The following is a 23,613-nucleotide window of genomic DNA, read 5'->3' as shown; positions in this document are numbered from 1 at the left end:
TTAATAAGAGGACTGATTACAAAAGTGAATTAATATAAAAAAAACTTAAGATATGCTACTAACAACATTAAGCATAATGAATATATGAAATAGGAGAATTAAAGTTATGCTGCTATTGGACCATAACTACAGTCCTTATTACCTTTTAATGGTTAATGGTGAGAAATTGTTACTATTGCAATCCACTGGGGAACCACGTTTTCTATCCCTGATTTAAAGAATAAGCTGAAAAGACAGAATATCAGACAGCAATTACTCACACATACTTTATCCCCCATGTGAAATTTTCACATATAATCTCGTTGTTTTGTACACTAATAAATATGCATGGGCATGATCTGACCAAATAAATCACAGCTGCAGTTTTAATGTCAGAGACAGAACGCCACCAAAATAGGATTCAACACAGTTTATTAAAGTTACAGAACCAAAAACGCCCGTAAAAGACAAAGGGCTAGGCAAACACTTGCCTTCAGAGAAAAAGAAACTAAAAAACGTTTCAAAAGATAAACCGGATTAAACTGGAGTTTAAACCAAAAATGCTTAATTCAGCCTGGCACTTTAAACAAACAAAAGCTGGTAAACAAGATTCAAAGAAACACAAATAACTGGCAGCAGATTCCTCTCTGCTACCCAAAAGCTGTGATTGAGTAACTAAGATGTTACTCCTCCGAGCAGCGAGCGAACTCCGGGTTCAAACACATCAATCAAGGCAGCAGCAGTCAGCGGGGTCTCAATCCGGTCCGAGGTTGAAAGCCAGGTACAGATGTCTTCAGTTCACCAGTTCCACCGATAGCCACAGAAGGGATAGTCCGAGGTCGTAGTCAGTCAGTCAGTCAGTCAGTCAGTCAGTCCAGAGTAGGCAATTAGTGTCCGTCAAAAAGACGACGGAGGTCCAAGCTATTAAGATTAAACACAAGTTGCACAGGAAAAGCCCACACAGTTCCTCCCGCCGTCTATGCCCAGTGTCCTTGGTAACTTACGTATTCAGCAAACGAATCACACCCGTCTTCAGGAAGTTCCCAACAAGAGCCCAAGCGTTCGTCCAGATTACCTTGCCCAACGCAATTAGCCCTAGATTCTAAACCCCATTTTATGCCAGTTACAACTCCTCATCGCTGTCAGCTGTTACCCTAATTCCAGGTGCCTCATCATCATCATCCTCATCAGAGCTAAAACACCTTTGACTATGCCCCACAGCATCCCCAGCTGTGGATCCCGTTCCATCCCTCCAGCTTGTCCACGGGTCTAATCCTGCAACCTGCCAGTCGCCTCCCACACTATCATTGCCAGTGACACCCAGATTCTCTCTCACACGAGTCCATTCCATATCATCCTCCTCAGAGCTAACCATCTCTTCCTCCATTCCTTCGGTAAAACCCTCAAAGGAGTCTTCGTCAGTTGGTTCTGCAAATACGTCCCGCAGCCGTTTCCTTTCTCGCTCCTCAAGAGAGTCTGACTCCCGAGGAGTCTTACGACCACGTCTCCCAGTATCGGAGCCATAAGGCTCAACCATAACATTTAACCTCCATTGATTTAGTATGAGAACAAAAGCTTAACTGTTGCAATCAAAATATTGGGTCTCAGCATTTTTAGTATGGGACGGATCTCACACTCTAAGGCTTTGTAGTGTGAAAGAAATGATACATATTTTTATCTGTTTGGAGCATCTGAAAATGAAGTAATCACACTAAAATACAACTAACATAAAATATTATATTCAGAACACACAATCATGCACACAATCAAAATACATAAACGTTTCCGCATTTATTCTGGAAAGCAAAAAAAGGCAACTTTTTAATAATAATTTTTATTGCTTCATTTTCTAGTACACTACAATAAAAGAAATTCTAAAGGGAAGATGGGGAGGGACGGTCCAATGAGTAAAGGGAAAGGGGTAGAATTAAGGAAAGAAGGGTGGGATGAGGGGGTTTGGGGGGGGGGGGTTGAATGGGGGGAAAGATAGGCTTGGATAACTCCTAGTACAGGAAAAGAAAGGGGAAAAGGGCATCTGGTTATGTACGGGGGGGGGGAGATCTAAAACAGGGGGGGAAGGGGGGTTGACTTCCATTCTTCGTTCTTCCATTTTTCTTCTTCATCTTTCTTTATTTGTATTCCTTTTTAAAATAGTCTTCAAAAACTGTCAACTCTGTTTTTTTCATGGGTCTGCCCGTGTTTCTCTTAATTAAGAATGTTAGTTTGTCCATATCTTTTATTTCTATAATTTTATCTATCCATAGATCTTTGGTAGGTATATTTTCCGATTTCCAAAATCTTGTTAGTACAATACTAGTAGCTGTAATAAAAAGGGTTAAAAGTTATGATCTCAGGGTCATAAAGCCCTAATAGGAGTAGAAAAAAGGCCACTTTTTATTGTACTGTAGTTCTCTGGATCTTTGAAAAGCTGCCTCTACAAGCTTGATTAGCAATCCTTTCCAGATATCAAGTAAACAGGAGAGAGCAATCATTATGTAATGAACAAACAATGTGGAATTCTTTACAGGATCTAAAACATACATTTTTCTCTCATTAGACTACATTGCCCACTTATGTATAATACTAAAGAACTGTAGCATCCCCAGTTATAGATTAGTTAAAAGAAAATAAGAAGTTTTCATACTTAACAGAAAATAGTACATGATGAAAATATAAAAGAGTAATAACCTCCATACTTATAAAGTATTACATTGTATGATACTAGATAAGCTCTGGATGTGCTGGGAAGCTAGCAAGCTATAGTAGCTTGAATGTTGCGCTAGGATTCTAGGATACGGTTCTGGCCCAAACTACTTGTCCGAACGTATCTCCTCTTATGAACCTACTAGGTTGTTAAGATCATCTGGAGAAACCCTGCTCTCGGTCCCACCTGCCTCGCAGGCACGGCTGGTGGGAATGAGGGACAGGGCCTTCTCAGTGGTGGCTCCCCGGCTGTGGAATGCCCTCCCCAGTAGTGTTCGACAAGTTCCGACTCTCCTAGGTTTCAGGAAAGCCGTGAAGACATGGCTATGTACTCAAGCGTTCGAGGAGTAACATCTGAGGTCGATATGACGTGAATCAAGGTGCACACAAAGGTGTTATGCCCGAAAGACATACAACAACCCTGTGTTAGTGGATGAATTTAACTATACATGTATTTTAAATTTTATAATTCATGGTTTTATAGAGTCTAATTAGAGTTTTAATTGATGTGGTATTGTTTTATTGTTTATTAATAGGTCATTGTTTTATTGAATGTATTTTGGGCAATGTAATTTGCCGACTGTTGTAAGCCGTCCTGAGTCCCTCCGGGTGAGAAGGGCGGGGTAAAAATGTTGTAAATAAATAAATAAATAACAGGTTGTGATATAATCCCTCTCACAGTTCCCACCTTTGGCCTCCTGTCACTAGCTTTGCCGCCTTTTCCCTCAGGATACCAATGAAAGGTTTTCATGAGATATGTTGTGTCCCCATATTTTTTGTTATTACAATGTATGTAAGTGTACAATGTATCTCTTATAAGGAATTAGTTTAACCCAAGCAAGGGCAAACTTCAGCCCTCTGAGTGTTTTAGACTTCAATTTCCAGAAATCCCAGTCCAGCTGTTTGGAATTATGGGAGTTGAAATCCAAAACACCTGGAGGGCCAAAGTTTTGCCCTCTGGTTTGCTAGTAAAACTGATTTTGTGTTGTGAAATGATGCACATTTAAAGATTGTGCTGCCAACTTGAAATGTTTGGAAAGCTCTGCCCTAGGCCATCACCCCCTTATCTCTCCACCACTCTTTCCCCACTTTTAGGCTATTTTCTCCTGTCTTTCTGCAACCCTTTCCCTACCATTGGGCTATCTTCACTACTTTTCTTTTCTTTTTTTTCTTTTTTGCAACCTCTTCCCTATTTCTAGGTCATTTTCCCCATATCTCCCTGTGTTATTGAAAAATTGACCCCCTCTTCATTAAACACAAATGGAGATGAATTAAATATGAATTTATTTTATTTTTCCTTTTCTCCAATTTTGCAATCCCAAAAATGTCCCTCTGCATCAACTGCGGAATAGTCTGGACAACTATATCTCCTCTTCAGTAAGGCCTTCAACAAAATCCCCCACGACCTTCTGGCAAACAAACTAGTAAAATGTGGACTAGACAAAACTACGGTTAGGTGGATCTGTAATTGGCTAAGCGAACGAACCCAAAGGGTGCTCACCAATGCGTCGTCTTCATCTTGGAAAGAAGTGACGAGTGGAGTACCACAGGGTTCCGTCCTGGGCCCGGTTCTGTTCAATATCTTTATTAACGACTTAGATGAAGGGTTAGAAGGCACAATAATCAAGTTTGCAGATGACACCAAACTGGGAGGGATAGCTAACACTCCAGAAGACAGGAGCAGAATTCAAAACGATCTTAACAGACTAGAGAGATGGGCTGAAACTAACAAAATGAAGTTCAACAGGGACAAATGCAAGATACTTCACTTCGGCAGAAAAAATGGAATGCAAAGATACAGAATGAGGGACGCCTGGCTCGACAGCAGTACGTGTGAAAGAGATCTTGGAATTCTCGTGGACAACAAGTTAAGCATGAGCCTACAATGTGATGCGGCTGCTTAAAAAGCCAACGGGAGTCTGGCCTGCATAAATAGGGGTATAGCATCTAGATCCAGGGAAGTCATGCTACCCCACTAATCTGCCTTAGTCAGACCACACCTGGAATACTGTGTCCAATTCTGGGCACCGCAATTGAAGGGAGATGTTGACAAGCTGGAAACGTCCAGAGGAGGGCAACTAAAATGATCAAGGGTCTGGAGAACAAGCCCTATGAGGAGCGGCTTAAAGAACTGGGCATGTTTAGCCTTCAGAAGAGAAGGTTGAGAGGAGACATGATAGCCATGTACAAATACGTGAAGGGAAGTCATAGGGAGGAGGGAGCAAGCTTGTTTTCTGCTGCCCTGCAGACTAGGACACGGAACAATGGCTTCAAACTACAGGAAAGGAGTTTGAACATCAGGAAGAATTTCCTCACTGTGAGGGCTGTTCAGCAGTGGAAGTCTCTCCCCTGGACTGTGGTGGAGGCTCCTTCTTTGGAGGCTTTTAAGCAGAGGCTGGATGGCCATCTGTCGTGGGTGCTTTGAATGCGATTTCCTGCTTCTTGGCAGGGGGTTGGACTGGATGGCCCATGAGGTCTCTTCCAATTCTACTATTCTATGATTTCACTTTTGTGAAACTGTACAATGTATATCAACTGAATCAAATCCTTAAAATGTAATTGTAACGGCAAATGTACAAAATGGTCTTACTTGATTGCATGCCTTGGGACAAGAAACAGCCTAAGACAGCTAATGTATGCAAGCCAGAACGTTCCTAAGTCTCATTGATGAGACGTCTGTTGTGTTTCTGCAAACCACAATGTCCTCTCATTGACAAACCTCTTCTCCTTTCATAAATCAGTTTACAATTTGAGCTGACCTGTAGGTGAGACCAGTCTGTTTCATCAAGTAATCTCAATAATCCTTTTTGTGTTGTCCAAACTATCTCTATGTTTACCTGGACTGTACATTAAGTCAATCATGGGACTACAGTAGAGTCTCACTTATCCAAGCTAAACGGGCCGGCAGAAGCTTGGATAAGCGAATATCTTGGATAATAAGGAGGGATTAAGGAAAAGCCTATTAAACATCAAATTAAGTTATGATTTTACAAATTAAGCACCAAAACATCATGTTATACAACAAATTTGACAGAAAAAGTAGTTCAATACGCAGTAATGTTATGTTGTAATTACTGTATTTACAAATTTAGCACCAAAATATCATGATATATTGAAAACATTGACTACAAAAATGTGTTGGATAATCCAGAACGTTCGATAAGCGAGTGTTGGATAAGTGAGACTCTACTGTATATTGAAAATATTGACTACAAAAATGGCTTGGATTATCCAGAGGCTTGGATAAGTGAGACTCTACTGTATTTGCATTTGATGTCAACATATTCTTGGACTCACACCCTTCACAGGCATGGACTTTTAAACGGACTTGGACTTCGAATTTACCAACCCATTCCTTTCTCCCACCATGGGCAGATCTCCTCCAACCAGTGACACCAGAAGGATCTCCCAGCCAACAGGAGATTGAAACTGGGGTCCAAACTGGGCCAGATTTTCCACCAATCAGGTGAGAGCGCAAGTATTTTGAATAGCTGTTAAAATGGATAAAATGCTCGGTACTTCTCTGTAAACCTTATATTGGTTCTTTCTGAGCACAGGCTCCGTACTAAAACCCCATCTAGCCAGATTGCGGGGGGAAACAAACAAAATTATTATTATGTTTATCCTGCCTTTTCTCTCTATACAGAAAGAATAAACATTCCCCATGTTTTTATGATGGAACCAATTAGGAAATGACATTTATAACTCAGGAACAAAAATTGTGTTACATAGTATAATAATAATAATGATAATAATAATAATAATAATAATAATAATAATAATAATAATAATTGTGCGGTTTTCTGGCATTGTATATTTCTGTCACTTCTGTGACTGTTCATTTGTATTTTGATTCCGTAGCCCACTTGTCGATGGATGTCCAGAATCAGCAGCATCCACCGCGGTCCTTTTTATCCTGGGCGACAACCGAGCCAGTATAGACTTCATTTTGGTTTGATTCTCCATAATGCTTATGAGTTAGGTGTTCTTAGTTCCACTCCTCAGCTGAGCCCTCTCTGGCTTGGTTGGACCTGCACTACCGCCAGCACAGCTCTCAGCACCATTGGAGCAGTTAAGCCCCCCCCCCCCCCCACGACAAAGTGGCACCTACCGGGGGGGGGGGTGGTAATAATAAGAACTAAAACAAAAATGCTGGGTAGATAAAGGAGTTTGAAGGAAAATTCTCACAGAACAAAATGGAACAGATGGAAATAACAACTGAAATGATCAGCAAATGAACTGGACATCACCTGTTCCAATTGGTAGTGATCAATTTCATGGATTTTGGCTCAAATATTTGATTAGTGTACATGGAAAAAATGGCCCAACAATTCAATGAGATGCTGCAGAAAGGAAATATCAGTGAATGGCTAACAACTGGAAGAACATACCTGATACAAAAGGATCCAGCAAAACGAGCAGCACCAGAAAACTACAGGCCAATAATGTGTCTGCCCACTATGTTTAAACTACTGACTGGCATCATAGCTGACAGAATTCAAGACTATCTTGAAGAAAAAAACATCTTGCCAGATGAACAGAAAGGCAACAAACGGAAAAGCAGGGGCACAAAAGACCAGTTATTGATTGACAAAATGATTCTGGAGAACTGTAAAAGCCGAAAAGCTAATCTTCACATGACATGGATTGACTACAAAAAGGCCTTTGACTCACTCCCACACAGTTGGATCATCAAGTGCCTGGACGGCACCGGGATTTGTAAAAACGTTGGCACCTTTATTGAAAACATGATGGAGCACTGGAAAACTGAACTGTTTGTTGGCAATGAAAGCTATGGACTTGTCAACATCAGAAGAGGAATTTTCCAGGGAGACTCATTGTCCCCTCTGCTTTTCATTATTGCCATTATCCCGCTGTCAACAATCTTACAAAAAACAAACCTCAGCTATCAAACATCTAAGAAATCTCACAAAATTTCGCATCTGATGTACATGGATGACCTGAAGCTGTATGGGAAAACGCAAACTGAAATCCAGTCTCTGACTAACACGGTCCGAATTTTTAGCACTGATATCAGCATGGAATTTGGATTGGACAAATATTCAACAGTGGCACTGACTAAATACAATCCCTGGGGAAGGCAATGGCAAACCACCCCAGTATTCTTGACATGAAAACTAAGTGGATCAGTACAACCAGAGAAATGTCGGTATACCATCAGAAGATAGGACTCCCAGGTCGGAAGATGGTCAAAATGCTACTGGGGAGGAGCAGAGGACTAGTCCAACTAGCTCCAGATGTGATGACGCAGTTAGCTCAAAACCGAAAGAAAGGCTAACGGCCGACGGTGCTGGAGGTGAAGGACGAATCCGATGTTCTAAAGATCAACACACTATAGGAACCTGGAATGTAAGATCTATGAGCCAAGGCAAACTGGACGTGGTTATCGGTGAGATGTCAAGATTAAAGGTAGACATTCTGGGAGTCAGTGAACTGAAATGGACTGGAATGGGCCACTTCACAAAAGATGACCACCAAATCTACTACTGCAGACAAGAGGAACACCAAAGAAATGAAGTAGCCTTCATAGTTAATAATAAAGTTGCGAAAGCAGTGATTGGATACAACCCAAAAAATGATAGAATGATCTCAATTCAAATTCAAGGCAAGCCGTTTAACATCACAGTGATCCAAATATACGCCCCAACCACAGCTGCTGAAGAAGAATTAGATCAGTTCTATGAGGATCTGCAGCACCTACTGAATAACACACCAAAAAGAGACATTATTCTCATTACAGGAGATTGGAATGCTAAGGTGGGCATCAAACGACAACCGGGATCACAGGCAAGCATGGTCTGGGACAACCAAACGAAGCAGGACGTAGGCTGATAGAATTTTGCAAGGAAAACTGCGTTGAATAATCCAGAACGTTGGTTAAGCAAATGTTGGATAAATAAGACTCTACTGTACTTTGTGGCAGCCACAAAAACGATGTTTCTGGAGTAGAACAACTACCATATTTTCAAAATAAGTACCATACAATGAAACAGGAAATAACACTGTCGAATCAGGAACAAGGAAAAAAATCAAAGTTTGTTACATAGTGTTACAGTAGAGTCTTACTTATCCAAGCTTTTGGATTATCCAAGCCATTTTTGTAGTCAATGTTTTCAATATATCGTGATATTTTGGTGCTAAATTCGTAAATACAGTAGGGGCCAGGCTGTGGTGCAGGCTGGTGAGCAGCCTGCTGCAATAAATCACTCTGACCATGAGGTCATGAGTTCGAGGCCAGCCCGTGGCGGGGTGAGCACCCATCAATTAAAAAATAAAAAATAGCCCCTGCTCATTGTTGACCTAGCAACCCGAAAGATAGTTGCATCTATCAAGTAGGAAATAAAGTACCACTTATAAAGTGGGGAGGCAAATTTAACTAATTTACGACGTTGAAATGAGGAAGTGACGTCACAGTTGATGATGAAGCAGCTGCTCCCCCCTGTGGCCAGAATCGAACATCCCCTCAGGAGAAGTTTAAATTGTCTCTGCGTCAGTCTCCATTCTATGTGTATATGGGCATTGAATGTTTGCCCTATATGTATATAATGTGATCCGCCCTGAGTCCCCTTCGGGGTGAGAAGGGCAGAATATAAATACTGTCAATAAATATAAATAAATAAATAATTACAACATAACATATTGATTAATTACATTATTAACATTATTAATATTAACATATTAATTACAACATAACGTATTGAATTGCTTTTTCTGTCCAATTTGTTGTATAACATGATGTTTTCATGCTTAATTTGTAAAATCATAACCTAATTTGATGTTTAATAGGCTTTTCCATAATCCCTCCTTATTATCCAAGATATTCGCTTATCCAAGCTTCTGCCGGCCCGTTTAGCTTGGATAAGTGAGACTCTACTGTATTAACTATACGAAGGACGAATACTGGAGGGCGAAGTATGGAGCAGAGAAAGCACAGGGATCAACCAATGGCAACAAACACCAGCTGGGAATTAGTTCCCGCCTCGTGCTCGGTACTACCCTCCGCGCGACATTTGTGGCGCCGCCATCTAAGCGGAAGTGGTGGGCACTTCCTGGCCGGGCTGTGCTGGCTTGTCCTAAGCCCCGCCCCTAATTCTTGGCCCCGCCCCCTTTCTCCTCCTCCCTCCGCGCTGCTGCGGCTGCCGCTTCCATCCTGGTATTTCGGAGCCTCCATCCTGGTTTCTCAAGTGCCCGGACCCAAAACAGGAAGTAAGTAATGCGCGCGGCGGTTGGCTGGGCTGCGGCGGGGCCTGGCTGCCGGCGGAGCGGAGGCCGCCTCTGCGGAGCCGGGAAGCCGCCTCGAGGCCCAGGAAAGGTGGCTTCAGGGCCTAGAGGGGCTGGCAAGGCCTGTGCCTAGGAGCGGCGGCGGGAGGGCGCCGAGATTGTCGTCTCTCTGGCCCCCCTCAGCCCGGACCTCCCTCCTCCGCCTCGCCGGCTTCGGTTGGGAGGATTCAAGGGATGTCGCTCTCTCATTCATCCCTTTCATAGTTATCGCTGCGTCGCCGCCTCGCGTTCCTGTTCCATCCCGCCTGCAGTTAGCCAAACCTTTCCTTTTCCCTTTGGCCTAGCGGAAGGCATCCTGGGTTTACTCGTGTGTGTTTATGTGCGCGCGCGTATGTATCCGCCTTTGTATCTTTCCGTATTATATACAATATATAATAACATAGCGCTCTCTCTCTCTCAATGTATATACAGTAGAGTCTCACTTATCCAACGTTCTGGATTATCCAACGCATTTTTGTAGTCAATGTTTTCAATGCATTGTGATATTTTGGTGCTAAATTCGTAAATACAGTAATTACTACATAGCATTAATGTGTAATGAACTACTTTTTCTGTCAAATTTGTTGTATAACATGATGTTTTGGTGCTTAATTTGTAAAATCATAACCTAATTTGATGTTTAATAGGCTTCTCCTTAATCTCTCCTTATTATCCAAGATATTCGTTTATCCAACGTTCTGCCGGCCTGTTTATGTTGGATAAGTGAGACTACTATATACTGTATATATAATCTTTATTTATATCCCGCTTTTCTCCCAAACATAAAATACAAGACGAAAATCACACAAAGCATAATAACGTTCAGAAGTAAGGTAAAAAAAAAGCATTAAAAACATTTAAAACCAATTACAATTATTGTGGAGACTCATCAATTAAATAGTATAAATTGACATTGTTGTCCTTAGCAATTAAATTCATTCGTCAAAAGCTTGCTTGAATACAGGTCTTCAACTACAGTAGAGTCTCACTTATCCAACATTTGCTTATCCAGCGTTCTGGATTATCCAACGCATTTTTGTAGTGAATGTTTTCAATACATCGTGATATTTTGGTGCTAAATTCATAAATAAGGTAATTGCTACATGGCATTACTGCATATTGAACTACCTTCTCTGCCAAATTTGTTGTATAACATGATGTTTTGGTGCTTAATTTGTAAAATCATAACCTAATTTGATGTTTAATAGGCTTCTCCTTAATCTTTCCTTATTATCCAACATATTCGCTTATCCAACGTTCTGCCGGCCCATTTATGTTGGATAATTGAGACTCTACTGTAGTTCTTGAAAGATAACAGGGAAGGGGCAGTTTTAATCTCAATGGGGAGGGAGTTCCAAAGGGCCAGGGCAGCTACCGAGAAGGCCCTCTCTTGTTGCCGCCAACCAAATTTGTGGTAGTGGCGGCAGCATCTTCATGATCGGGCAGGTTGGTAAAAGGCAATGCAGTCAGATAAGTAAGTTGGGCCTGAACCATTTAGGGCTTTAAAGATCAAAACCATATACAGTGTTCCCTCGCTACTTCACGGTTCACTTTTCACTCCCTCGCTGTTTTGCGGGTTTTCAATATCAATGTACACATTTATCGCGGTATTTTCGCTGTTTTGCGGGTTTTTACAGTGTGCAAAGTGGAAACGGGAAAGGGGAGAAATAAAGGGATGGAGGGGAGGGGAGGGGAGGGTTGGAAATAAAAAGGTTATTCAGCTTCCATTCTTCTTTTCTGCCAGTGTACTGTATATTGTAACTGCCAAAATAAAGTACAGACTGCATTGTAGTAAGTGTTCAGTGGTTTGCTCTCCTCCACACGTATTATATAGTGTCCCTATTTCGTGATTTTCACTTATTGCGGGTGGCCTTGGAATGTAACCCCCACAATAAGTGAGGGAACACTGTATATCTATATATATAGATATATATATAGATATATGACTCAGTATCTTTCCATAATATAACATTTATGTTTATACCTCTCTTTTTCTCTCCCGAAGGAGACTCAAAGCAGCTTACAATTAAAAGTATGATGACAACATTTAGACAATTATACAAATATGCAAACATTAAGACAGAATTGGGGGGCCCTGGTGACACAGCGGTTTAAACCATAGAGCTGCTGAACTTGCTGACTGAAAGGTCAGTGGTTCAAATCCAGGGAGCGGGATGAGCTCCCACTGTTAGCCCCAGCTTCTGTCAACCTAGCAGTTTGAAAACATGCACATGTGAGTAGATCAATAGGTACTGCTCTGGCAGGAAGGTAATGCCGCTCCATGCAGTCATGCTGGACACACGACCTTGGGGGTGTCTACACACAATGCTGGCTCTTCAGCTTAGAAATGGAGATGAGCACTAGCCGCCAGAGTTGGACACGGCTAGACTTAATGTCAGGGGGAAACCTTTACCTTATAACAGAATTAAACAACAGTATTAAAAGTTCACTGTCAAAATCAATTGAAACATATTCAAAGCTAAAAATCACATTGTGACCCAGAGAGGCATTGAGAGGAATGACCCTGGATCCAAGACTGGGCAATGTCTGCCTCCTCCAACCAGCCTGCCAAATATACAGATAGATTTCCATCAAGCCCACCCTTCAGGGTTGTGACCAAACCAACAAACCTGAATAGAGCAGGAGCTCAGAAGTAGTTGATATCTATCTATCTATCCATCCCTTGGGCAGAATCCCTTTGCTTTTCTCTCTTGGCTTCTCCAGAGGAACCCAATGTCTCCTCCAAACCCCAGCTTTTCCTCCTTCGTTCCAAAGGGAAGGATACCCCTCTCCTTTCCTAAAGGAAAATGGCAACAACATGACAAAATGAGGAAAAATCATCCACCCATTGGCTGTTCATGATCCTTGTTGATGGAGACAAGCAACCGTTTCTCTCTGGGTGCTTTGCTCCAGCCTTAACTGCCATGGAATATATATATATATTCACACTGGTATCTTTCCTCCATAATATATATGTGTGTGTATAATGTATGTCTGTGTATGTTGTATTTTATATATGTATGTATGTACAATGGAAAGTTACCAAGGTGGTTCTGTGTTTCATATTATTATAGTTATTTATACCCCACTCTATCTCCTCCAAAGCGAAAAAAAACAGCTTGACATAAAAGCTGTCAGAAGGACAGCAGGGAGGGGGCCATTCTGGCTTCCTTGGGAAGATGGGAGTGTACTGGTTATTCCCCCTCCCCACTTCTCATGTCATAAAGGAGGTTTGTTTCCATGACAATGAAATGGGTGGGGGAAATAACAGGAAAACAGGGAAATGGTTTTCCTTCTTCAACCCACCCTTGATCTCAAAAAAGCATCTGATCAGGTTTTCCATGACCTGATCTGATGAGCACTACGGTTGCATGGAATACCAGAAGACTATGTAACATGGATAAAGCAACTATACAATAATACAACAAGAGCGGTCCACTGCCCTGCAGGGATTTCACCATCCTTCAACATCACTGTTGGCATGCATTAGGGATCAGCCTTCCTTAGGCGATCCCTCGTAGTTCAAGGATGATGGTCTTCCGTCTCTTGTATTTTTCTTGGAAGATGCCTGTGTGTGATTTTTTTTAATGTGTGGAGGTCGGTGCACAGTCGATCAACACACAGTCTTCACAGAGTGAGGTCCCAGCAGTGGTGTGGCTTCGACAGTGGCTTCTTAGTCTGTTGCAGCCTTCTTCCGCCTTCACAGCCATTGTAACATGTATCATGTTATCCTCCGCCTGCTCCACCGTTGCGGTCTTTGGGTCTTCGGATTGTGCTTGGTCTGGATCCTCCCCTGTGGCCACTCCTGGGAGTGCATGACTCCAGTGGTTGTGCCCGCAGGTTCACTGGAACACGCAAGCCCCCTCACCACGACAAGGTGACAATCCATCGAGGGGGATCAGCACTCTTACCATTACTATTCATATTCTGCATGGACACTGCTATGTCAAATTATGCATCCCTGGACACTCCTATATGCAGATGACATAGCACTCAGCCACCAAAAACGTGCAGCCCTTCAACAGCCGTTGCAGACATGGAGTGATAGATTCGGTGGAAATGGACTTCATCTGATCATACCCAAAACAGTATCTGGAATATGGTCTTCAAACTGGAAAAACAATACAAATTAATGGACAAGCATGAAAGAAGGCCACTCAATTTAAATACCTAGGGTCACTGGTCTCCATAGATGGCAACACGATGCCAGATGTGTGGTCACAAATAAATCAGAATCATAGAGTTGGCCCACATGGGCCATCTCATCCAGCCCCCTGCCATGCAGGAAAAGCACAATCAACGTACCCCTGAGAGATGGCCATCCAGCCTCTGTTTAAAAGCTTCCAAGGAAGGAGCCTCCACTACAATCTGAAGTAGAGAGTTCCACTGCTGAACAGCTCTTGCAGTTAGGAAGTTATTCCTAATGTTCAGGTGGAATCTGCTTTCCTGTTATTTGAACCCATTGCTCCATTGTGTCCTAGTTTCCATAGCAGCAGGAAACAAGTCTGCTCCCTGTTATGACATCCTTTCACATATTTATACATGGCTATCATGTCTCCTCTCAACCTTCCCTCTTGCAGGCTAAACATACCCAGTTCTTTAAGACGCTCCTCGTAGGGCCTGCTCTCCAGACCTTTGATCATTTTAGTCACCCTCTGTCAGTCTTTGCTTTTGTTTTTATGAATGCTCCCATTAGAAAATGTGGAAAGATGTGGATAAACTACAACTCCCAACATCGTGGGTCAATCACCCCCAAACCCTGCCTATATTCAAAGTTGTCCATGTTGTGTCTGTGCCAAGTTTGGTTCAGATCCCTCAACATTTGTGTTCACAGTGCACCCTGGATGCGGGTGAACTACAATTCCCCAAAATCAAAAGCCATTCCAAGAAAGAGTCCAAGGCGATTGGAAGGAAGAGATGCCAAGGAATGTTTCACGGTGTCGATAAATAGTCTCTGGGTGTATCTACACCATAGGATGAATATAGTTTGACGCCACTTTATCTGCCATGGCTCAGTGCTATGGAATCCTGGGTGTTGTTGTTTTAATGGGGTGCCAACATTCTTGGGCAGAGAAGGTTAAAGACCTTATAAAAGCACAAATCCTGTGATTCATAGCCATTGAATCATGGCAGTTAAAGTGGTGTCAAAATGCATTCATTCTACAGATGCACAGTCTTTGTATAGTAAGGCCAAGTGAAAAGAGAAGGAAAGGTAAGTGGCAGGTCTGGCCCATCAACTGTTGGAATGTAATGCTGCCCATTATCCCTCCTCCTCTCTCTCCTTTTCTGTTGTCATCCTATACTTGCTTGTTGCTTTTCCATATTTCCACATAATGCCACGTGGTCTTGACACGTTTCTACTTTAAGCCCTCTATTAGTGCCTCTTTGAATTCTGCAGCACTGTTGGTAACAGCTGACCTCCAATTAGAGCGTTCAAGGGCCAGGGTTTCCCAGTTCTCGGTGCCTATGCCACAGTTTTTAATGTTGGTTTTGAGGCCGCCTTTAAAAAATTTTTCCTGTCCACCAACATTATGTTTCCCATTCTTGAGTTGGGATTATAGTAACTGCTTTGGGAGACCGTGATTAGGCATTCAGACAACGTGGCCAGTCCAGCGGAGTTGATAGTGTATGAGCATTGCTTCAATACTAGTGGTCTTTGCTTCTTCCAGCATGCTGACATTTGTCCGCCTGTCTTCCCAAGCGATTTGCAGGATTTTTCGGAGGCAAAGCTGATGGAATATTTCCAGGAGTTGAGTGTGAGGTCTGTACACAGTCCATGTTTCACAGATGTATAGCAGAGTTGGTAGGACAATAGCTCTATAAACAAGTACCTTGGTGTCCCTACAGATGTCCTGATCCTCAAACACTCTCTGCTTCATTTGGAGAAATGCTGCACTCGCAGAACTCGGGCGGTGTTGTATTTCAGCGTCAATGTAGACTTTTGTGGAGAGGTGGCTGCCAAGGTAGCAGAAATGGTCAACGTTTTCTAATGTTATACCATTAAGCTGTATTCTTGGCATTGCAGAGGGATTGGATGGTTCCATTTGGGTTTTCTCAATGTTCAATGAGAGGCCAAGGTTCTGGTATGCTACTGCAAAGGTGTTTAGAGTGGCTTGTAGATCTTCTTCTGAATGCACACACACTACGTTGTCGTCAGTATATTGGAGTTCTATAACAGATGTTGTTGTCACCTTGGTTTTGACTTTCGGTCTGCTGAGGTTATATAGCTTGCCATATGTCCGATAGATTATTTCCACTCCGGTGGGAAGCTTCCCATCAACAAGATGAAGTATCATAGCGACGAAGATCGAAAATAAACAGGAAATAACACTTTCGAACAAGGACAAAAATTTTCAAATATTGTTACATTGAACTATGGCAGTTAAAGGAGTGTCAGACTGCCTTACTTCTAAAGTTAGATGGGCCCTCTTTGCATAGGAAGTCAGTGGGGAAAGAGAATCATAGAATAGTAGAGTTGGAAGAAACCTCATGGGCCATCCAGTCCAACCCCATTCTGCCAAGAAGCAGGAAATTGCATTCAAAGCACCCCCGACAGATGGCCATCCAACATCTGCTTAAAAGCCTCCAAAGAAGGAGCCTCCACCACAGTCCAGGGGAGAGAGTTCCACTGCCGAACAGCCCTCACAGTGAGGAAGTTCTTCCTGATGTTCAAACTCCTTTCCTGTAGTTTGAAGCCATTGTTCCGCGTCCTAGTCTGCAGGGCAGCAGAAAACAAGCTTGCTCCCTCCTCCCTATGACTTCCCTTCACGTATTTGTACATGGCTATCATGTCTCCTCTCAGCTTCCTCTTCTGCAGGCTAAACTTGCCCAGTTCTTTAAGCCACTCCTCATAGGGTTTGTTCTCCAGACCCTTGATCATTTTAGTTGCCCTCCTCTGGACACTTTCCAGCTTGTCAACATCTCCCTTCAATTGCGGTGCCCAGAATTAGACACAGTTTTCCAGGTGTGGTCTGACCAAGGCAGAATAGAGGGGGAGCATGACTTCCCTGGAACTAGATGCTATATCCCTATTTATGCAGGCCAGAATCCCATTGGCTTTTTTAGCAGCTGCATCACATTGTAGGCTCATATTTAACTTGTTGTCCACGAGAACTCCAAGATCTTTTTCACACGTACTGCTGTCGAGCCAGGAGTCCCCCATTCTGTATCTTTGCATTCCATTTTTTCTTCCAAAGTGAAGTATCTTGCATTTGTCCCTGCTGAACTTTGTTAGTTTCGGCCCATCTCTCTAGTCTGTTATGATCGTTTTGAATTCTGCTCCTGTCTTCTGGAGTGTTAGCTATCCCTGCCAGTTTGGTGTCATCTGCAAACGTGATGATCGTGCCTTCTAACCCTTCGTCTAAGTCGTTAATAAAGATGTTGAACAGAACCGGGCCCAGGATAGAACCCTGCGGCACTCCACTCGTGACTTCTTTCCAAGATGAAGACGACGCATTGGTGAGCACCCTTTGGGTTCGTTCACTTAGCCAATTACAGATCCACCTAACCGTAGTTTTGTCTAGCCCACATTTTACTAGTTTGTTTGCCAGAAGGTCATGGGGGACTTTGTCGAAGGCCTTACTGAAATCTTACTGAAAGGTAAACAGCAGATCTGGCCCATCAGCTGTTGGAATGTAATGCTGTCCATTATCCCTCCTCCTCTCTCTTCTGCTCTGTTGTCATCCTATACTTGCTTGTTGCTTTTCCATATTACATAATGCCACATTAGACATTCTGCTCTCACTCTCCACACTTCCAGTTATTCTGGCATCTCTTTTCCTCCTCTTTCACGCCTCTGAAATGTTTCTTGAACAGAAGAGTAAGGTAGCACTGCCAGTTCTTTTCTTTCTTTCCCCCCTCTTCTTTTGTTATGCTATGAATACCATGAATGCAATGGGCCAATTTGTTGCGATCTATACATTGAAAGGTTAAATTAAGGAAAATTACAAACAAAGTTCCTAGACTGAAGAAAATAATAGTACTACACTCAGCCACAAAATGAAGTTTTTGGAGTATAACAACTCCTTTCAAAAGTACTGTAAGTACCGCACAATTAAACAGGTAACATCGCTTTCAAATCAGGAACAGAAGATTTTTCAGATTTTGTTATATAGTGTTATGCAACAAGCAGCCCTGCAGCCTTGTGTAATGGGAATGTAAGTTCACACCCACCATATCAAAAATCAGGAAAAAATGCTTAGTGTGTATTTGCAAACAACTAATTACATTTGCAATTGTATGTATGCAGCTTTGGCTTTATTTTTGTTTTTGCATTAACATAATGCCCCAACAAAGTTTTGACCATAAATTGCTAATTTGTTTCTTCATTTTATATCCACTGCCCACTAAACAGTTGGCTTCACAATCTGCGTTTACTCCTTGGGAAATGAATGCATCAGTATTGCATACCACTGCCACCACATCTAACTGTTGGACTGGATTTCTAAAGTAATGTTTGCTGAGCAACATTAATGTGATGATTTCCTTTCCCGCCTTGTCCCAATGGTATGGGACTACTCTCCCACAATCCCCCAAACATCTGTATCCCATTGTCCCCTCATAACAGCAAACTCTGAAGGCAATACAAAGACTGATATTGTAGCATGAATATTTGACGTTATCTCACTTGTGTATTAGACCTGCTGATACACTGCTGACATTCTGGGTGAAGTAACACTCCCTCTAAAATACTAGGTTTGTTATTTGGGTGTGTTGCTGGAATTGACTTTACTCCAGATTGTGGTTGTCGCCAGAAGCACTCTTATATAGTTCTTATTGAAGTACCAGCTAGAGAAGTGTCGTTTTTAAGAAGCAAACCCGTCACTGTCGCATCTGATTTTAAAACGCATTCTATGTAACACTATTTTTGACCTTGTCTTTCATGACTTGAATAAAGTCCCAGTCTTCTTGATTTCTGGAACGTCTCGTCTGTCTTATCTTAACTGGAGTTTGATGCTGAATAACAATAATAATAGAAACTCATTTTATTCTGCCTTTCCCCTCAGTATTGGGAGACAGGTCAATTTATAAATTACAACAGAAAATAGTTTAAATATACAAAAGATTATTCTTAAATGCAATTAAACCATCAGTAACATTAAAGAAAAATAATTTTAAAAATCAGCTGAGTTTGTTTTTACACTGGCCATCTTTTATCATTTCTTTGTTTATATTTTGTAATAATTTTCTGTTTATTTTGGAAATGGCTATAATATGCATTAAGTTAGGGGTCACCAGATATGCTAGATTTCAACTCCCATGTCCATGGGCCATTCTGACCTGGGGTAAAGATTTATAGTAAACACAACTGAAAGGCAATGGATTTGCGGTAAGGCCATTTCTGAGCCCATTTCTTACTTTATGATGAAAAATGATCCATTTCTATGTTTGATTTTCCACGTTATATCTCAAAGTTATAATTTTCTACATCATATCTCAAAATATCTCACATTTGATCTGTTGTATCTCAAAAATGAAAATTGGTGTCATTTCCATATACTGGTACTTTCTTCCATAAAGTATATTTTACTTTTTACTACCTTCAGGAGCCCCTGGTGGCACAGTGGCTTAATCCGCTAAGCTGCTGAACTTGCTGACTGAAAGGTCAGCGGTTGAATTCAGGGAGTGGTGTGAGCTCCTGTTGCCAGCCCCAGCTTTGCCAACCTATCAGTTCAAGAAAAAAGCATGCAAATGTGAGTAGATCATTAGGTACTGCTTCAACAGGAAGGTAATGGCGCTCCATGCAGTCATGCCAGTCACATGACCTTGGAGGTGTCTTCAGACGAATCCAGCTCTTCGTCTTAGAAATGGAGATGAGCACCAACCCCCAGAGTCAGACATGGCTGGACTTAATGTCGGGAAAACCTTTACCTTTTCCTTTACTACCTTCAAGTAAATCATTCTGTCCCAAACACCAACTCTTTCATGCTCAACTTGCAAAATTTACCATCTGCATTAATAGCACTGTCTATTATAGGACCTTGAAAACTTAAAATGGTTAGCATGGCTTCAATATTTTTGATCCTAAATCCATCTAGAGAGAGGGAAGATCACACTGGACTTTTTGGGATGGTCAGTTATTAATATTTTTCATATATGATGAAAACAAAATAGAGATATTTCACTATAATTATAGTAGATTGTAAAAGTGAAGTCTTTCTGTTTCTTTTGGGCAGCCTTGATTCCTAACCCCGAGGCAATTCAGAGGTTTTTCCAAAGGAGGGTAAGAGGAAGTTCACCAGCCCTTATGAAACCTTATGTGTCATTGAATCCAACCCCCTGCCCTGTGCAAGAAATCCAGCTAGGGCAAGGGTCCTCAAATCTTTTATACTTAGGGTCGGTTCATGGTCCCCCAGATTATTGGGGGCCGGATTATAGTTTGAAAAAAACATGAACAAATCCCAATGCGCATTGCACATATCTTATTTGTAGTGCAAAAAACATGAAAGAATACTTCAATCTTTAAAATTAACAGTCTTAACCAACATAAACTTGCCAGTATTTCAGTGGGAAGTGTGGGTCTGTTTCTGGCTGATGAGATAGTCAATTTAATTAGGATTGTTGTTGAGTGCCTTCAAGTCGTGTCAGACTTAGGGTGATCCTCAGTCTAAAGCAGTGGTTCCCAAAGTGGGTGCTACTGCCTCCTGGTGGGTGCTGCAGTGATCCAGGAGGGCGGTGATGGCACCTATTAGGACATGGGGCAGAGCTAGAAGAGTGTGTGTGGGGCTTCTTCTCAAGAGCCCAAGACAGGGCTGAGAATCTATACCTCTCCTGAGGCGCTTGTTGGGATACAGAGGGCGGAGCTAGGGAAGAAGGTGGGGCCTCCTTTCAAGAGCCCGAGACAGGGCTGAGCCTCTATAACTCTCCTGAGAGGCCTTTTAGGACTAAAGGGTGGGGCTAGGGGCGGGGCCTCTTCCCAAGAGCGCGAGACAGGGCTGAGCCTCTGTTTACCTCCCCTGAGGCACTTGTTAGAACACGGGGACAGGGTATAAAGGTTCAGCCCCGTCAGGCACTTGGGAAGAGGCCTGGCCTCTCCTATAGCCCCGCCCCCTGTGTCCTGGCAGGCGCTGGAGGACAGGGATAGAAGCTCAGCCCTGCTTCAGAGCTCGTAACTCCGCCCATTCCAGTCCTGGCCGCCCTTTGGTGGCCCCTCCCACCTCCCTCTCCCAGCCCTGCATCTTGGACTAGGGGAGAGGCTCAGCTTCGCCCTCTTGAGCAGGAGCCACGCCCACCCCTCTAAGCCACACCCACCTTTCCAGGGGGCGCTGAGTAATATTTTTTTCTGGAAAGGGGGCGGTAGGCCAAATAAGTTTGGGAACCACGGGTCTAAAGCTTCAGGTGAACCTTAGTTTCTGAGCAAGCTTAGCCTGCCCCAGTGCCTCTAGCAATATTTTAGAGGGATTTGTGGTTCATAGCCTTGATCCACATGAGCAGCTGGCTATTTTAGAAACTGCAGGAGAATTTCATAACTTTCAGCACAGAGAACCCTTTGGATCATGGCACTAGAAAACTGCCGTGTTGGTGTTGAATGACAACTTGAGAAATATGGATGGGTATTACTGGATAATCTTTGACAGATCGTCTCCTCAAATAGAGTTGTGATCACACACAAAACACAAATTTTACAGAAAGACAAAATTTCTAGGTCTAAGCTGAAAGACCCTTGCGAATCTTAGGGCAAGGCTTCACAAAATGGCACACCAAAGCCATTCTACCAGATAGATTTCTTCCAGTTAATAGGAAGATTGTCTCCAAATATCACACAAGAGCTTTACACCCTTTCACTCTGAATCATACCTCTAATTCAACTTTTTCTTGCGTACACGCCATGTTGCACACATCTGTTCTTAGACATTCAGTGGTACACCTCATTCATTTATCACAGCAGAACACACAATCTTTAAACTTGCTTTGATGCCCTTTATCCCGTTGATGCATAGCCCTCTTTCTTCCAGACCCCACCTGCCCTCCACAATCTATCATAGATCGTCTGCAGCCTTTCTGCAAAGCTTACCAGGCAGCATTTGCCTGACTCTCAGTGCCAAGGCCCGGGCTGTGGCGCAAGCTGGTGAGCAGCCAGCTGCAGCCAGCTGAGACCAGTCACTCTGACCAAGAGGTCATGAGTTCGAGGCCAGCTCGGAGCCTGCGTTTGTCTTTGTCTTTGTTCTATGTCAAGGCATTGAATGTTTGCCTTATATGTGTAATGTGATCCACCCTGAGTCCCCTTCGGGATGAGAAGGGTGGAATATAAATACTGTAAATAAATAAATAAATAAATAAATAAATAAATAAATAAATAAATAAATAAATAAGTTTGACTCCACTTTAACAACCATGGTTCAATTCTAAGGAATAATAGTAGTTGTAGGGTCTTTATGCTTCTCTGCCAAGGAGTGCTAGTGCCTCACTAGACTACAACTCTCACGATTCCATAACATTGAGGCATTACATTGAAAGTGGGGTCAAGCTGTATTAATTATATGATGTAGATGTACCCATAGTTTTAAATTCATATTGTTCTTTAAAGTAATACCTTGGTATATGCAGAGGTTAGGGGGTTTTTTGTGAGGTATAATCACATTAACTTGTGACCTATGTTATAGCTTTCATGTTCCCTATGTTTGCTGTATAGCAAATTTAATGCCATGCAGTAGTTATATATACTCGTGTAGAAGTCAACTTCACTTATGGCAGGTTATGATGTCAAAATTATGGATTTTTAAATCACTTGTGGATAAGTTGGGGGATATTCCACAGAGAGTAAAGTACCAATTAGAGATAGGAAGGCCTGTTTTTCCCCCATTTTTTCCATTTCCCCCCAGTTTTTTTTCCAATCTGCCCCTAGCTGCTACCATAATTGCCTCAGGCATTCAGAAAGGTCAGAAGAAGAGCCCCAGCAGAGATATTGCTGCGGGCCAATGCTTCTTTTAGATTCTTCTGAGAAGAATTACGCTTTTGCCATTCCACTCAGGGAAGGGAATGGTTCCTTTTTGTTAAGAGTTAAGAACAGTACCCACATTGACCCTTGGATAAGTTGACCCAGGTTTATTGGGTTGGGTTTTTTGACTAAGGTCATTGCCATCATTTTAGGGCCATTGCCATTATTCAACATAATGGAATCTGTATCTGTGTGTGTTATGTAGGTCTGCACATCAGCTATAAGATTCTGTTTTCACTTGCCAATCATAATTTGGGGCACACTATGTTGATACTGCAAAAAGTCATATATTGACACCAGGATAATTATATAAGATATACCACCTCAGTACACAAGAATGTGGTCAGAATGTTAGAACAACAGCTTTAAAATAAAAATATCTGATCTGTTATTTGTTCTCATTTAGATTTGAGTATGAGCACAGTTGAAGAAGAATCTGACACAGTGACAGTAGAAACCGTGAATTCTGTGACTTTGACCCAAGATACCGAAGGGAACCTTATTCTTCACTGCCCTCAAGATGGTACAGACAACCTTTTTGACTGTATTCTTTCCCTATGTTATTTCCAACTAAAATTAACTAGCACATCAAATTTGGTGGGATCTTCTTTGGAGATTTTGATGCTGCAATTTGTGCAAGAGTCTTTATTATAAAACAGTACAGTTCTTTCAGGCTGCTCTGGGGAACTTCAGTGTTCCGTGGAAGTTTGTGG

At 42.3% G+C, this 23,613-nt stretch overlaps 1 protein-coding gene across 3 annotated transcripts in view; it reads left to right on the top strand.

Moving 5' to 3' along the window:
• The first annotated feature begins 9,778 nt into the window (after positions 1-9,778).
• dmtf1 (cyclin D binding myb like transcription factor 1) overlaps positions 9,779-23,613 on the top strand; it is a 41,079-nt gene continuing 27,244 nt past the window's right edge. For 2 of the 3 annotated variants that reach the window (XM_008121461.2, XM_003227988.3), the window contains exons 1-2: positions 9,779-9,909; positions 23,307-23,423. In XM_008121461.2, coding sequence (XP_008119668.1) covers positions 23,315-23,423 — 109 coding nt within the window. In that variant the 5' untranslated portion in view covers positions 9,779-9,909; positions 23,307-23,314. The other variant, XM_062981810.1, reaches the window with a different exon arrangement.

Source organism: Anolis carolinensis, chromosome 5 (assembly GCF_035594765.1).
Source record: "Anolis carolinensis isolate JA03-04 chromosome 5, rAnoCar3.1.pri, whole genome shotgun sequence".
Taxonomy (NCBI): Eukaryota; Metazoa; Chordata; class Lepidosauria; order Squamata; family Dactyloidae; genus Anolis; species Anolis carolinensis.
The sequence above is the reverse complement of the archived record's forward strand: the minus strand, read 5'-3'. Positions and strand labels throughout refer to the sequence as shown.